This window comes from Actinia tenebrosa, unplaced genomic scaffold (genome assembly GCF_029948245.1).
Source record: "Actinia tenebrosa isolate PJP-AT-01 unplaced genomic scaffold, QUT_ActTen_1.0 PGA_scaffold2__45_contigs__length_23673736, whole genome shotgun sequence".
In the NCBI taxonomy this organism is placed as follows: domain Eukaryota; kingdom Metazoa; phylum Cnidaria; class Anthozoa; order Actiniaria; family Actiniidae; genus Actinia; species Actinia tenebrosa.
Window position 1 is genome coordinate 22,254,375 of NW_028292579.1, and position 15,915 is coordinate 22,270,289.

General features: G+C 37.9%; 1 protein-coding gene across 1 annotated transcript in view; it reads right to left on the reverse strand.

Moving 5' to 3' along the window:
• Positions 1 to 12,464, reverse strand: part of LOC116300691 (alanine--tRNA ligase, cytoplasmic) — a 28,851-nt gene extending 16,387 nt beyond the window's left edge. The window contains exons 1-13 of the mRNA XM_089033941.1: positions 12,201 to 12,464; positions 10,245 to 10,433; positions 9,829 to 9,968; positions 9,290 to 9,481; positions 8,734 to 8,878; positions 5,425 to 5,570; positions 4,868 to 4,976; positions 4,734 to 4,772; positions 3,842 to 4,075; positions 3,144 to 3,291; positions 2,283 to 2,452; positions 1,310 to 1,423; positions 865 to 1,005 (exon numbers count right to left, since the gene is read on the reverse strand). Of these exons, the coding sequence (XP_088890067.1) occupies positions 865 to 1,005; positions 1,310 to 1,423; positions 2,283 to 2,452; positions 3,144 to 3,291; positions 3,842 to 4,075; positions 4,734 to 4,772; positions 4,868 to 4,976; positions 5,425 to 5,570; positions 8,734 to 8,878; positions 9,290 to 9,481; positions 9,829 to 9,968; positions 10,245 to 10,433; positions 12,201 to 12,443 (2,010 nt within the window). The 5' untranslated portion in view covers positions 12,444 to 12,464. The remainder of the gene's footprint in view (positions 1 to 864; positions 1,006 to 1,309; positions 1,424 to 2,282; positions 2,453 to 3,143; positions 3,292 to 3,841; positions 4,076 to 4,733; positions 4,773 to 4,867; positions 4,977 to 5,424; positions 5,571 to 8,733; positions 8,879 to 9,289; positions 9,482 to 9,828; positions 9,969 to 10,244; positions 10,434 to 12,200) is intronic.
• Between the last annotated feature and the right edge of the window lie 3,451 nt (positions 12,465 to 15,915).

Genomic DNA, 15,915 nt, shown 5'->3' on the forward strand with positions numbered 1-15,915 from the left:
TGCTGAATTTTGCGCATTTCAGGGAGAGAAACTGGGAGAGGGGTGGGAGAGGAAAGACCTAACGCTTGAATCCTTTCCCAAGAGAATGAAAGGACAAAAGAGGAGAATGTCATGTTGGTTGGTATAACAAAAGAAATCTAGACCAAATCCTTTGTCAACCGAATAGAGAGGCCGATGAATGTCATGTGTCTCTACCCTCTCGTAAATATTGACCCAATTACTTTGGTATGCAATGTAATGCTTCTATAACAGTCCACGTATCATTCCCTTGATTGTTATTTTCTTATTAGCCTGTAACACACGAGAAGATACATAAGGATGCAGGGTCTCGTAAAAAGTATTTTTCCAAGTGGTTTGAAATGGGAAAACCGATTGAGCTCACAGTGAAGATGCATGATCTACCATGTAGGTTTGAGCTCACTTGAATGTTTTAGCCCTTGAGAATTTTATGAATTCAATGAATACCATCAACACCGTTCTGTGAAGTTCGTCCTAAGGAGTAAATGCACCTAGTGTTCAAGCGCGCAAATGTAAGGGAACCAATATACGAATGTGAATTACAGCTAGTAAACATAAAACCTATTTTAGCCTTCTCCTCGCAATTGCAATTTAAGAACGTGCAAAAAAATCTGTTTCGTAATAATGTTGTTCACGCGTAATTTGCTTGGGAATCTAACTACTTCTAAAAAACGAATATCTTACGATTATCACAGTCCCAGTAAGGTGTTCTTTCGAGAGGTTTGCTCCTTGCACTACCACTACATCCACTGATTTACAACACACAACACGCAACTCACATGTGGTTTATGAAAGGAGGAATACCAGGGAAGCCGGAGAAAAACCGCAACTAAAGGCTCGAGTTACCTTGCAAGTGAAATCGAATCGTAGTTTGTCAGGAGCAACCAAAGATCCTCGCTGGTCAGTATCTTGTCCTAAGCTTCTTCGTAGGGCAAAGTTCAATATGTGGGTAGCTGTGTGGTTGTTCATGCAAAGGCGGCGACGTTCCTGAATAACATAAAACAAAAATTAATAAAGACCCGGGAAAAGGTGGGGGGGATACTCTTTCCAGAGTAAAATCGCTGAAATTCATACCCTGTTTCCAGTGTAGAATCGCTGAATACCATCCGTGTTTGGTGGCACGAACCGCATAGCAGATATAGGGGAATACAGGAAATGATGTCTAAGTCTATTCATCCAATGAAAATACTTTAACACCGTATTGTCCTATCACGGTCATGGTCACGGCACTTGTTTTTTTTTGTGTGCAACTATTTCCCCCTGATTTCTAAGAATGAAACAAGACACCTACCTCATCCACAATACACTTCATGGCGTCACCAACTCGAAGCGTTCCTTCTAGTGCACCCACGTGTAACACATAGCCACCATGAACTTGAACATCAAACACTTTTAATTCAACTTCCTGAAACAGAAGACACATGGAAAACGTAAATGCAGTGGCACCTGTATTCTTCAGTTGCACGTTACATCATCGCGGTGGAGCGTTGGTGCCGTTTAACAAAAGAATTCGAAATAGGATCCATTGTTAAACGGCACCTCAATGGATCCTATTTCGAATTCTTTTGTTTAACGGCACCTCTCGGGGGAGCGTTGGTGCCATTTGACACAAAGAATTCGAATTAGGGTCCATTGTTAGGTGGCACCTCTCGGGGGAGCATTGGTGCCCTTTAACACAAAGAATTCGAAATAGGACCCATTGTAAACGGCACCTCTTGGGGGAGCATTGGTGCCCTTTAACAAAAGAATTCGAATTAGGATCCATTGTTAGGTGGCACCTCTCGGGGGAGCGTTGGTGCCATTTGACACAAAGAATTCGAAGTAGGACCCATTGTAAACGGCACCTCTCGGGGGAGCGTTGGTGCCGTTTAACACAAAGAATTCGAAATAGGACCCATTGTAAACGGCACCTCTCGGGGGAGCGTTGGTGCCGTTTAACACAAAGAATTCGAAATAGGACCCATTGTAAACGGCACCTCTTGGGGGAGCATTGGTGCCCTTTAACAAAAGAATTCGAATTAGGGTCCTTTGTAACGGCACCAAAATGGCTGAAATGCTTCTGACTTTCTTGGGAATGCTTCCAGCCCATCAAGTACGTCGGAATGCAGCTCAATTTGCAGGACATAACAATAGGTTTCCAATTCTCAGGAGATTGAAAACGGACCTCAGTGTAATGGCCTCGGTCAGTATGTTCAAGACTCTGGACGTGACGGTCACAGCAGTAAGCACAACTACGTTTCTACTGGGAGAAAAGTATTACTGACCTCATCTCCTTCTTTGACCATGAATCCCTGGTCATATATTTGTCCTCCCTGCTCGGCATAGAATGCAGTGTTGTCCAAGATGACACCACAATGAACACCACCTGGTACTTCTTGGACAAACTCTTTTTGGTAAAGGAGTGCTTTGATGGTTCCGACTGTGGATGAAAAGTCTGAAACAAAAATAATAAGCAAGTATGTTACTCACTTTGGATGGCTCGTATGCATGCTATAAATTATAGAGCTTTTTGTTGTTGTTTGTTTTTTTTTGTTTGTTTGTTTGTTTGTATTGTCTATTATATACGACAATAATAATTAGAAGAACAATCTAAATTTAATAGAAAATGTCACTTTCTTTTTTTTTCCCCTCTCTCTCTGTTTTCTTCTTCAAAAACATTCAAATGTCATATAAATAGTAGGGGAGGAGGACGGTAACAAAAATAAATAAATAAATAAATAAAAAAAATAATAATAATGAAAAAATTACCAACGTGTATAAGAAATATAAGGAAAAGAGACAGAAAATGTTATGTATAGCTTTATGTGTATATCTGTATATTGTAAAGTGAAACGTCTTTGTTGTAATAAAGTATTTATTATTGAAAAAAAACAAAACAAAAAACAAAAAAAAAATTATAGAGCAGTTTTCGAATGAGTGGGAAGGGACTTTGCCTAGTTCCAACCAATGCTACATGTGTGTACTGGAAGAACCAAAAAGACCAGGAAAAGTGAATTACCTTAATCCATAGACTGAGTTTTCCTGAACTTTTCAATTGGAATGACACATACCATAATTATGCTTTTCCAATCAGAATATCAGGTTTTTCCAGGTAAATGGAAAACTCCTAATACTACAGTACTTACCATAGTTCCCTTGTTTATCTGAAGTGTAGTTGTACTTGGCCAGGTCATTGGTGGGGGGAAGATTGAATTCTTTTTGTAGCTTGTCAATAGAGTGTACGTCTAGAGTGATGGCATCATCACTGGCACTGTCTTTACCTCTGGCTATTTCCTGTTTGGATATAATAGTTCAGTGATTATTATGTAAGGTGGGGAGGGGGGGTTGGAAGGGAAAAGAGGGAGAGTGGAAGGGTGAAAGGGTGAAAGGTAGGAAGGAAGCAAGGAAGGAAGGAGGGATGGAAGGAGGGATGGAAGGAGGGATAGAAGGAGGGATAGAAGGAGGGATGAAGGGAAAGAAGGAAAGAATGAGACATGGAAGGAGGGATAGAAGGAAGGAAGCAAGGAAGGAAGCAAGGAAAGAAGGAAGGAAACAAAGAACGAAGGAAGGAATGAAATATGGAAGGAGGGATAGAAGGAGGGAGGGATGAAAGGAAGGAAGCAAGGAAGGAAGTGGGAAGGAAGCAAGGAAAGAAAATACACGATCACATCAGCAATGCTGTAAAAGTTATTGTGTCTAAATAGATACTGTTATTATTATTATTACTAGTAAATGGAAGAAAGGAAGCACAAAAGGAAGGAAGGAAGGAAGAGAAGAAGCAACAGAGAAAGGGGTGATGGAAAAAAAAGTAATATTTGATGACAGTCTAATAATCGATTCTTACCTGAGCCCTCTTCTTTGCTTCCTCATACTCCTCCATATCCACAGTAAAGCCTCGTTCCTCTGCCATTAACTCTGTCAAATCCACAGGGAATCCATAGGTATCATACAGACGCCATGCCACATCTCCTGGGATGTGGTTATCAGTTCTTTTGTTTGCAGTTCTGTCAAAGAGGCGACGGCCCCGTGCTAGAGTCTTCAAGAACTGAGTTTCCTCTTCATTTATGATATCAACGACCTAAAAAACACATACAAACAAAATATATTTCTTTACAAAATGATTAACCAAATTCTAACTCATACCGTACTCTGATTGGTCAGAATACCATAATTCTAGATTATAATTTCTTTTTCTAAAGTGAGGAGAATTTGTACTTCCATACAGAAAAAATAAAAACAATACTTTTTGAATTCTTCATGGTTTCCTATACTTTTCTTGTGTTTTATTAATATCTCATGCATTTTTAGATCTGTATTTAAAATGTAAAACTGCATGTTTTTTATAACTCTCTTATCAAATAACATGTCAATTGTATCTTAAATAGATAAATAAACTATAGATGCAAAAATAGTAAAATTCATGTAAGATATCAGTTTATTCTTCTATATTAAGATGAAAACAAACGGAATGAAAAATGATAATGAATAAATGAAAAGTGCATAAATTATTGAACAATACTGATCCATTATGAAATTTCCTATTCATAAATGAAGCCAGAGCAGAGCAAAGCATAAGCCTTGCCTAACTAATTTCTGGGTCCATATAACTAGGATTTGTAAAGAAAAAATATATTTATAAAGATATAATATTAGTGCTCTTACACTTTATCTTATGTTTTTTGTTTGTTTGACAAAAGAAGACAGGATAAAATCTATGACAATAAGTGATGTCTTACCTGTTGGGGATCTTTTTTCAGTTCTGGAAAAAAATCACCCTAAAAAGAGGAAAATTCAGGCAATAAAATGATAACTTGAAACCAACATTTCATTTTACAAAATAATTTACACAATAATGAGTTGATACACCTACCAAAGTTTCAATAACAACATCAACAAGACTTGCTACATATCCAGCAGGAGCATTCAATTTTTCAGTAGCAAATCTAATACATCTTCTAAGGATTCTTCTTAAGACATATCTAGAAATAAAATCATCATATTATATACTGGTAACAATGATTGGCATTCTCGTTCTATGTAATCTGGCTGCCCTTCGATCTGACATGGTAACTGTTAGGGTTCTTATACCACTAGTACATGTACCTACCCTCTTCCTACATTATGAGGCTTCCCTCCATCTGATATGGCAACTGTTAGGGTTCGTATACCAGTAGTGCATGTACCTACCCCCTTCCTACATTATCAGGCTTCCCTCCATCTGATATGGCAACTGTTAGGGTTCTTATACCACTAGTACATGTACCTACCCTCTTCCTACATTATGAGGCTTCCCTCCATCTGATATGGCAACTGTTAGGGTTCTTATACCACTAGTACATGTACCTACCCCCTTCCTAAATTATCAGGCTTCTCTTCATCTGATATGGCAACTGTTAGGGTTCTTATACCACTAGTACATGTACCTACCCCCTTCCTACATTATCAGGCTTCCCTCCATCTGATATGGCAACTGTTAGGGTTCGTATATGGTCAGCTACCACTCTGTAAGCCATGTCTATTCCTCCTTCATCTTCAGCACCTACTTTGCCACTATAGGGTCTCACACCTGTTTCCTAAGAAGAAAATATGATATGGTAATTGAAATACACAAATAAATGAAATGCAAACAAACTCATAAGATTAAAACAACCTTAAAATGGTATTGATAATACTGTGCAGATTTTCACAGAGAACTGTTTAAGTGAAGAGGTTTGTAATAATAATAATAATGGTGGGATTAACAGTGGATTCCACAGAGCTCTTCTTCCACTGGATTCCAAGTAGACCCCTTCACAGTTCCCTGCGCCATCTTGAAAGGTAGCCATGCCTTTGCATCGAAGCGAGACAAACAGTGAGCATGCAATGATAGAGACATGTGAATAATTATCCAAGGTGTTAAAAAAGGTCTCTATCATTACAAGCTCAACATTCGTCTTGCTGCAATGCAAAGGCACGGCTAGTCCTTTCAAAATGGTGCAGGGAACTGTGAAGGGGACTATTGGAATTTGAATACCGGTCTTTTCGAACCAAAGTCTTTTCGATCCCGGTCTTTTCGAACCATGTCCTGGTCTTTTCGAACTACCTATATACACTTTCGATCCACATACATACACATTTGATCCAATATAGTTGTGAAATATTTTATAGAAGTTTAGTGTTTTCTTTCAGAAATATTACAGAAATATCACAGAAGAAGTGAATTAATCCAACTGAGTGAACCAAGTATCGTGTGTGATCGTGTGTGATATGTGTTAGTATCGCTTACGAAGTCAATAAGTTAGCCCCCATAGTCACTTCCAACATAAAGTCTTTAGCCAAGAATATCATGAAGGAATATCATGAAGAAGTCCAAAACTTTAGAAGCGAATGATTACTGTTGTGTGACAAGCGTGTATGACAATTAGCGTGTGTGTTGTTATTGACTCGTCAATGAAACCGGTAAATCTTCTATTTGGTAACGAGTTATTTATTGATTTTTGGAATCTTCTTCAAAAACTTTTTTATATTCAAGATGCTTTAAAATACCTTTCAAAAAAATAGAGTAGGGGAGCGAACATCGCGAATGAGTTAAAAAAAGTCTGTAAAAGACGTGAACGAATAGATGTTGTGTGACGTGTTACATGTGAAACTTGTGAATGAAACGGGCAAACTATCCGATTTATGTAAGAAATATTTGCTTGTTTGCCCAAATCTTTCTGCAAAAATTTTTTTTTATTATCCAAGAAGCTTTATAATACCTGTCAAACGAATAAAAACAGAGAAACATCACAAAAGAATAAAGAGAAAACAGATAATTCACGAATTAAAGGAGCAATACATAACACAACACATTTCATATACACATACATTAGAAAAAGCAGTTCATGATAAACATAAAACCAGTCTTATTAAGCAAAAAAAGTTTCATATACGCATTTTATAATATATTTTATATTAAACTCACGGCAAATAAAGTAGGGGAAACATCGCGAAGGAGTTAAAAACTCAAAGTGCTACTACGACGAAAATCGCTCAAACTTGGATTCAGCTGAAACTTCCTAAGAATACTCTTTAAAGGTCCAATAATCACTGTATGAAGTGTTTTCTCAATATTCCGGACGAAAGTATGATATTTTTACGATTATTTTTTGGAGACTGTGACGTCATACACTCAACATCGAACATCCCTCCATACATTTCTTTGTAGTTTATGATCACAATATTAGTAGTAAAGGGAGAAAGAAATACCCAAACACCCCAAAATATAAATTATAGTCACAAGTAATGTGAAATAAGCACATTAGCCACTCTTTGGGCTTCATAGGAATAAAATAAATTAAGGATTTATATACAAAGAAATATATGTAGCAATGTTTGATGTTGAGTGTATGACGTCACAGACTCCAAAAAATAATCGTAAAAATATCATACTTTCGTACTGAATATTGAGAAAACACTTCATACAGTGATTATTGGACCTTTAAAGAGTATTCTTAGGAAGTTTCAGCTGAATCCAAGTTTGAGCGATTTTCGTCGTAGTAGCACTTTAAGACGCGAACAAAAATATGTGTGACAACAAGAGTGTTACATGTGAAACTCGTTAATGAAACCGGCAAGCTAGAAACACTCTATCCGATTAGTGTATTTGATTGAAATATTTTGCTTGTTTGCCCAAATCTTGAGCACAAAAACACAGTTATTTTCTCCCGTAATGTTTATGTTAAACTCATGGCAAATACATTAAGGGAAACACATGGCAAATGAGTTAAAACGTTGTGACAAATGTTTGTTGTTCGGTTGCGAAGGATGCTAAGAAGTGGAGTTTTTTTCAACTGAACCGTTTGTATAAGTTTTTACTAATGGACTAAATAGTTTCAGAAGTCAACATTTTTCTTTTTGATTTAGATGTTGATTAACTTTAGAAAAAACTTTAATATTCAAGTATGTGAAACACATAAATAAGCTTAATCAATCAGAACTGAATAGCATTTTGAATTCATTATTTCAATCCAAAACGATTTGATCGATTACAAAAACAGTTAGCATTTCATACGCTAAACTTAGCCACTGATATTTCCACTTTATGTTTATACACAGTTATTGGATACGATAAACAAGAATTTAAAACAATTTTCTACTATTCAAGACAGGTTAAAGGCGTTTGTTTGAAAAAGTCCGTGACACCGATGTGTCATCATGCCCAGCCAAATTCATAGTACTAGCGACGCACATAGTTTTGATTTCTTTTTTGATCATAATCTTTTATTCGGTGCTCAAGACAACTTTTTAAACTATACTCTTTTACATTAACTATGTACACAGCATATAGGACGTGTTATATGCTTTAGTTATATAGGGGGATCGAAAGTGTATATAGGTGGTTCGAAAAGACCTGGACCTGGTTCGAAAAGACCTGGATCGAAAAGACTTTGGTTCGAAAAGACCAGTTACCTTGGAATTTAGAAGTTGAATTTTACAGAGGGAGGAAAGCTGGAGAACTCGAAAAACCCTCGAAGCACAGGAGAGAACCAAGCAACTCTACTCACATATGACACCAAGCTCAGTGAGACTCCAACCCAGGTTGCATTGGTGAGAGGCAAGTGCTCTCACCACTACGCCACCCATGCTTACCGAAAGAAAAAGAAATTCAAATATTTATTTATGATAATTTATGAGGGGTTTTTCTTCCTTCAAAATGGGATGAACCCTTGCTGATTAAAAGAACTTTTTCATTGACATGTTTCAACAAAACCTTACCTGGTGAATTTTGTCAAAGAAAGGAGTGAACAAGTCAGTATCATAGTTTGACATCTTGCCCTGCAATACGGATATGAGACGCTCAAGACCCATGCCTGTATCAACATGCTGGCTGGGTAGAAGCTTGAGACTTCCATCAGACTCTCTGTGACAAAAGTGAATGAATAAATAAATGAATGAATGAACAAACAAACCAAATGAAGGGATGGACTGATCGGAAAGAAAGAAAGGATGGATGTATGGGAAGAAAGGAAGGTTAGATGGATGGAAAGGTATGGAATGGATTGATGGGGAGGAAGAATGGATGGGGAAGAAGGATGGATGGATAGGAAGGAAGGAAGGATGGATAGGAAGGGAGAAAGGAAGGATGAGATGGATGGATGGATGGATGGATGAATTGTTGTATGGGTATGGATGGAAATATGCATAGATTGGTGGACGGGTTAATTGGCAGGCAACCTTTTTCTAGTGCTTATCTTGTAGGTCAAATTTCGATATTCCAAATCCCAAACAAATTCGAATTTCATGCAAAAATACCATTAAGCGTATCACAAACCTGTTGAACTGAATGAAGACAAGATTCCATATTTCCAATACTGTAGGGTCATCCATATTCACCAGGTGTTTAGCATCACGGTTGCCAATCCTGTCATAGTGGATTTCAGAACATGGACCACAGGGACCTGTATCGCCCATCTCCCAGAAGTTATCCTTCATTCCAAATGGAAGTATTCGACTTGGATCAACACTAATAGCATTCAATAAATAAATAACAAAATTACTAGAAGTAGGGACACATTACCTTTAGGGATCCTGTGCTAGGATGCTCACCTCTCAACTCTGGGGTTTCAGGTTTGATTCCCTGAGATTCAACACCACATGTGCTTGAGCAGAGTTTGTCAATAATACCCTTGATTTTAGGGTTTTTCTCTGGGTTCTCCAGTAAATTTTCTCTCTCTGCAAAATCTAATATGCTAAATTCTGATTCCATCTATGAGCTAGCTGTGCTCTGGCTTAGATCAGCACTGATGCTGTATTCATAAAGTTTAAAAGTTTTTAGTGCATTAAGTCCCTATCAATCAGCATATCACTTACCCTTTTGCGATCCAATAATTTCTTGTTTCTTCATCAGATTCAATCTCACCATGTCCACCGAAGTAAGTGACATACATGCGCTCTTTTGGTAGCTTTAGCTTTTCTGTTAGAAGTTCCCAGGCAAAATCTATTGCTTCTTTCTGAAATGCAGCGACAAGAGGACTTTGTTGTAGAGAAATTGCATATAGATTATATTCGATATGCCAGGACATTCAGTACATTTCCTCATAAAAATCAGTATTATACTAAATTGGGGTACTCTTTTCATCTTAGGTGTTCATTTTGATAAAACTGGTCATTTTTATGGAAGTAGGTCATAACCTGTACTTGGTCATCCATTCAAACCAATTATCATACAAAGGAATTAATTAGATTAAGACAGACAGACAGGGGATTTTGTGCATTTCTTCCTTTACCTTGAAAAAATCCCCAAAGGACCAGTTACCCAACATCTCAAAGAAAGTATGATGATAAACATCTTTGCCCACATCTTCAAGGTCATTGTGTTTTCCACCAGCACGGATACATTTCTGGCTGTTGACAGCTCTCTTGAGCTTTGACATTTCACTATTAGGATCAACTGTTCCCAAGAACATTGACTTAAACTAAAATTGAAGAAATACTTCAATTCACATATATTCAAAATGCATACATAAATATATAAATAATAAATATATATATATATATATAAATTAAAAAATAAATAAATGAATAAATAAATACATGGATAAATAAATAATAGAAATAAACAAACAAATAAATAAATAAATAAATGAATGAATAAATGAAAAAAATAAATGAATATATAAATAAATACATAATAAATACATACTCTGGGGCCATATACCATTTGTAATATATACAGTATGAGTGGCCGTGTTGTATCCGATATACAAACTCGAGGCGTAGCTGAGAGTTTGTATATCGGATACAGCACGGACACGCATAGTGTAGATTGCTTATCAAACGTCTAGGTTAGTTCCTTTGTGTTTCACTAAAATTTTCAAAATTAAAGTGAATCTGCCCAAGAAAATCCAAGTTAAAGTTTATGCAAATGAACACGATTCTGTATCTGATTTACAGAACTCTTCACGGTCGTGATTTCTATTGTGTTTTCCTCATAAATTATTAATGAGTTTGATAAATACATTTAAAACTTAATAGTAGGTCATTAAATAAAATCTTTTCGAAAACATTTTACCATTTCAGTGACCTACAGCCTTCAGAAATATGATCGTATATTCGCCTAAAATAACTCTTGCAGCGAAATAATTCTGAACCAGTTGTAACTTATGTATATTATCCTTAGTTGTGTTCCCCCACACAGTGGAACAATAAAATAATTTAGTGAATATGAAACTGTTAATTAATAATGATAATGTTTGCTTATCTTAAAGGTGCTTAATCCTATAATTATTGCTACTAATATTGGTTCATTATAAGTAAGGCATTGGTCTATAGAAACGCTAAGATCCTTAGCAACAGAAACAGGAGTGATGGTTTTACCTAATAATGTAAGAGAAATCGGAGGCAGCTTCTTAGTAAGTTGCTTTAAACCAACAACTACTAATTTTGCTTTATCAGGATTTATAAGCAAAGAACATTGAGTGCACCAATAAGCCTTTTCATAGTTTAAGAATTAATTCCACTGCCCATTCGATTTTATCCCGAATTTCTCACCTTCTTTTGTTTAATTAAGAACAAAAGAGGGTTTAGACAAAAGAAGGTGAGAATTTTGGGATAAAATCCATGCGCAGTGGAATCGATTCTTAAACTATGAAAAGGCTTATTACTTATACCCTTTAGATCATTATTAATCTGCCATTCCACCAATAAATATTCTTCCTGGTCATAAGAATTAAACTATTAACTAATGGACACACCCTACAGCACACCCACACCCCTCCCATTTGATCATCCCCAAAATGTAAATATTCCAACAATTCAAAAATGTAAATAAACAATAAAAAATAACCAAACAACAAAGTGAAATCCAAAATTTTAAATTTTGGCAAGGGTAAAATGAGCTCTAAACACCCAAATACTCAAATCATTGAGGTGTAAAGCTAAATCGCCTCTAATGTTTTGTGCATGAAACTTATATATATACTTAGCTTTTATTTTATCAATGCTCCCACATTTTCTAATGCGATGTTCATATAATTATATTAATGATTATTAAACCCTTTCTCATTTAAATCTATTTTTTCATTTAACATTTTTATTTCGTAGAAGTCACGGAAACTGTGCTGGAGCCTTGATATTTCCCCTTTTTTCAACACTTAAGAAACGAAATAAGAATAAAAACAACACATAATTGAAAGCCTAAGATGCCAATTAAGAAGAAAAGACAACTTTTAGCATTGAAATACCTGATTCATGCCGGCATTGGCAAACAGTAAGGTAGGATCATCATGAGGAATGGTCGATGAAGAAGGCACAAACACGTGTTGATTGTTCTTGACAAAGAAATCAATAAATATCTGACGGATCTGATTCCCCGTTAATGAATTATCCATCCTTTTAGCTCCACAGAGAAGACGTTTTTGGATTCCTAGGGTTCGATTTGAATAGCAGGATACCAGAATTTTCCGGCTTATTCGATTGAATAACATTCAGTGGAGGGAAAAATCTGATGAAATTCGTACACTTTTGTACTTAACCGCTGGTTTATTGAAGCACAGGCTCGATAATACACAGGGTGACCAAGCACTATATTGATACCTTTAGGTGAAAATATTGGGGGAAAATTAATAAATTTCATTGCAAATTTAAGGAGAAATAGAAACTTAAATTATTTCCATTACCTTTTTTAACAAGATGGTTTAAAGTTACTAAATTACAACTTTACACTAAATGTATACTTTCATTTCAGAATGAGAGAGAGAGAGAGAGAGAGCAGCAGTAAGGGGGACTCGCGAATCGCCGGCATTGCCAAAAATCACGAATCGAAAAACACCAGGGGGGGGTGGGGTTTTTGGAGCAGTGACGAGGCCCTACAGGGGGTCTTGCGCGATCGGGTGGCAGCGCGAAAAGTCCCTTACTGCTGCTCTGTTGGGTACCGTAAACGGAGGTTAAGATATTTGTTGGATATACGATGCATGAATGTAAAAAGTTTACCAATGACTTTTGCATAATTTGTCTAAGACCTAAAGTTATCGTACCTAAGCCAGAACCCTTTTGGTGTTGTGGTAAGAAAATGCAAATAGAAGACGACACGTCAGCACAGTGTTACGAGTGTGGTAAGAATATTCGTAATGCCGTACCAAATGCTACCAGAGAGCAATATTACGCCAATGGAGGTCGTAAGAAGACCCCATACAAGAGAATAAAATACTTCCGAGACTGGATGAGTCATATCCAAGGTCATCGACCGGTATATTTAAACGATGAAGTAAAGAAGGAAATCGTAGACCATTTAGAAGAGCCAACCCCACAAAGTCTACGGAAAACGTTGAAAGAATTAAAGCTAGGGAAATACTATAAAGCTATTCCTTATCTTTTGTCTGAGATTACCGGTAAGTCTATTCCTCATGTCCCAGATATGCAAAGGGCCGAGTGGATGTTTTGTCGGCTGGATAAGGATATTCCTTATTATCCTGACGTAATTTACGAAATATTTTACAAAATTGACCCCAACCACCCCCTGTTAGGATGGATTCCGAGGCGACAATAACATATTACGCGTAATTTCCAGACTGTCGTTCGATATGTAAACGAAATCCTGTTTCGTTTTTTTCAAAACTGATGTCTAAGCAAGCTTTCTTTGAAGCTCCTTTTTTGCCTCCTGGTAGATCTTTTTGCGAGATTCCTCGGAAAGATCTTTTACGACTGTTTTTTTATTCCTTATGTCCGACTTTAGTTTCTCGTACTTTTCCTCTTCAGCTAAGATAAGCGAGAATTCTACGTCGTCTATCTTTCTGTCACGCAAAGCCTTTGAGACAAGATCTGTAATTGTATTTACTTTAGCCCTTGACAGAGCTATTGTCGTGTCATGCTTGGATATTTTGCTTGACAACTGTTTCATAATGCCCGTAGCAACAGCCGAAATGATACCACAGGCTGCCCCAACGCCGGCCAAAGGAACTCCAACGATTATTCCCGGCCCAGTAAGCGAAGTAGCAACGCCGGAGCCCGTTAACACAACAGAAATGGATCCTGAAGTTATCGCAATCTTATGTAGCGTACTCCGGGCTCTGACGTACTTTTTTCGGACTTTTTCGTAGTGTTTTGTCTGCCCTTCCAAGTAAGCCAGGATTAAGTTCGCTTTATTAAGCCTGAAATTCTCCGCGTTTAATTCGTTAGGACCTGTATCCTTAGTGGTAGCGTGATAATTGGGAACATCTGGGTACAACTGAGGTGCTGATGGTATAACATCCATTATATATACTAATGTACGACGCTTTTGGGAATGATATTGAGGAGCAGCCACATCATGACAACCGGGACTATGCCAACTGGAGAGCATTTAGGAAGATGTTTCCGCATGCAGACCCTAGTAAGTTTGAAAGGAGACCCGATGGGATCTACTATAACGGCTCCAGGATGTACAGCAATGAGGATTTGGAGCCAAAGAACCCAAAACCCAAGCATAAAGAAAGGCAGCCTAACTTTCCAGAGAATTTATTACCGTCAACGGAGGATTACCCATTTTACGATAACAAAGGCGGCGCAAAAGACTTTGCTAAGATGGTTACCTCCTTAGAAATCCCCGTGGGTTCTACGACTTTCAAAATAAAAGTCAGAGACATCTTTAGAGAAACTGCCATGAAACATACCTCGGGGAAAGAATCCAGAGAATGGTTATCAGGTCCCAACATGAGGTATTGGCCGCAGCAATTAAACTTTGCTGTATGGGCTGCTACTAAAGGATGCGGTATAGCCGCGGACATGTTCCATATTCCTTTCCTGCGATTTCATGTTGCTTTTACTATTCGTAGGATATTGTTTGAGTTAGGAGCACCGCTTCCTAGTGACACTATCTTTAAGCCGAAGGATAACAAATATGACAAAGTCGCATGGGAGCGATTAAGGAATGAGTTTAAGCTTACCAACCCTGATTTTCGCAACAAAGAGGGTGCCGCCCATGGTTTAGGAGAGACTTACACCTATGCTTCGTATGTTGGAGCCAGCATAGAAACTCCGGGTATGGGGTATCCTAGCAGATGGGAATTCTCCGACTTAGGGGGCAAAGCGTCAAAAGGCGACTTGATTTACTACATAGAAAGCAAAGAAAAGTATCCTTGGGCGCCTTTCTTTGCCGCAAAGGGCATTGGACTGAAAAACCTAGCAAGGATTAACCGCAGCATTGAAGCCTTTGTTTACTGCATTCTAGGGGCACAGGTTAGCACTCGCAGCCCCATCGTAGATGCCAGCGGTGCGTCACAGGAAACGCAACAAGTATTCCTTGTCCTCTTCGAAAGCGCTGTTATCGAGAATGAGATCTCTAAGTCAGTTCAAAGATATCAACTTGCAGTGCAGCAGTCTAAAGTGCGACTGGATTACGCTTTGTCGCCTGGTTGTTGGTTGATGCCAAGTAATTTGGTTATCAACGCCAATTCCGTCGTGGGTTACAACAATAAGCTGCAGCGAGCTACTAAGGATATGAAGTTTGGGGTGAATGACGTGAACTCTGATGACATGACCAAGGGCATTACTCACTTCGTAGAGAAACCAAAAAAAGAGGTAGAAAAACCATCGAAGAAGGCGCATGTAGGAAAACCCGAACCAAAGAAACCAGTAAAGAAGGTTACCGAGGAATATGACCATGACTTATTAAAAGCCGGCTTAGCCGCCGCGGGCGTTGGTCTGAGCTATTATATATGGCGATGAACAACCCCTACGTAGCTGGAGTAGATTGTGTCTATACGACTTACACAGGCGAGAAAAAATACAACCAGAGCTCTTGGGTTGATGTCACGGGCATGTCCGTGGATCTGAACTACTCGGGAAAGAAGTTGATATTATGCAGCATTTCTTTGGGAGCCGTTAGCAATGCGAATGTAGGATTTCGTTTCTGCGACGACAGCGGGGCATTACAGCTCATGCGCGTAAAGACGGACAACAGAGAGCCTACGCATTTCTCCG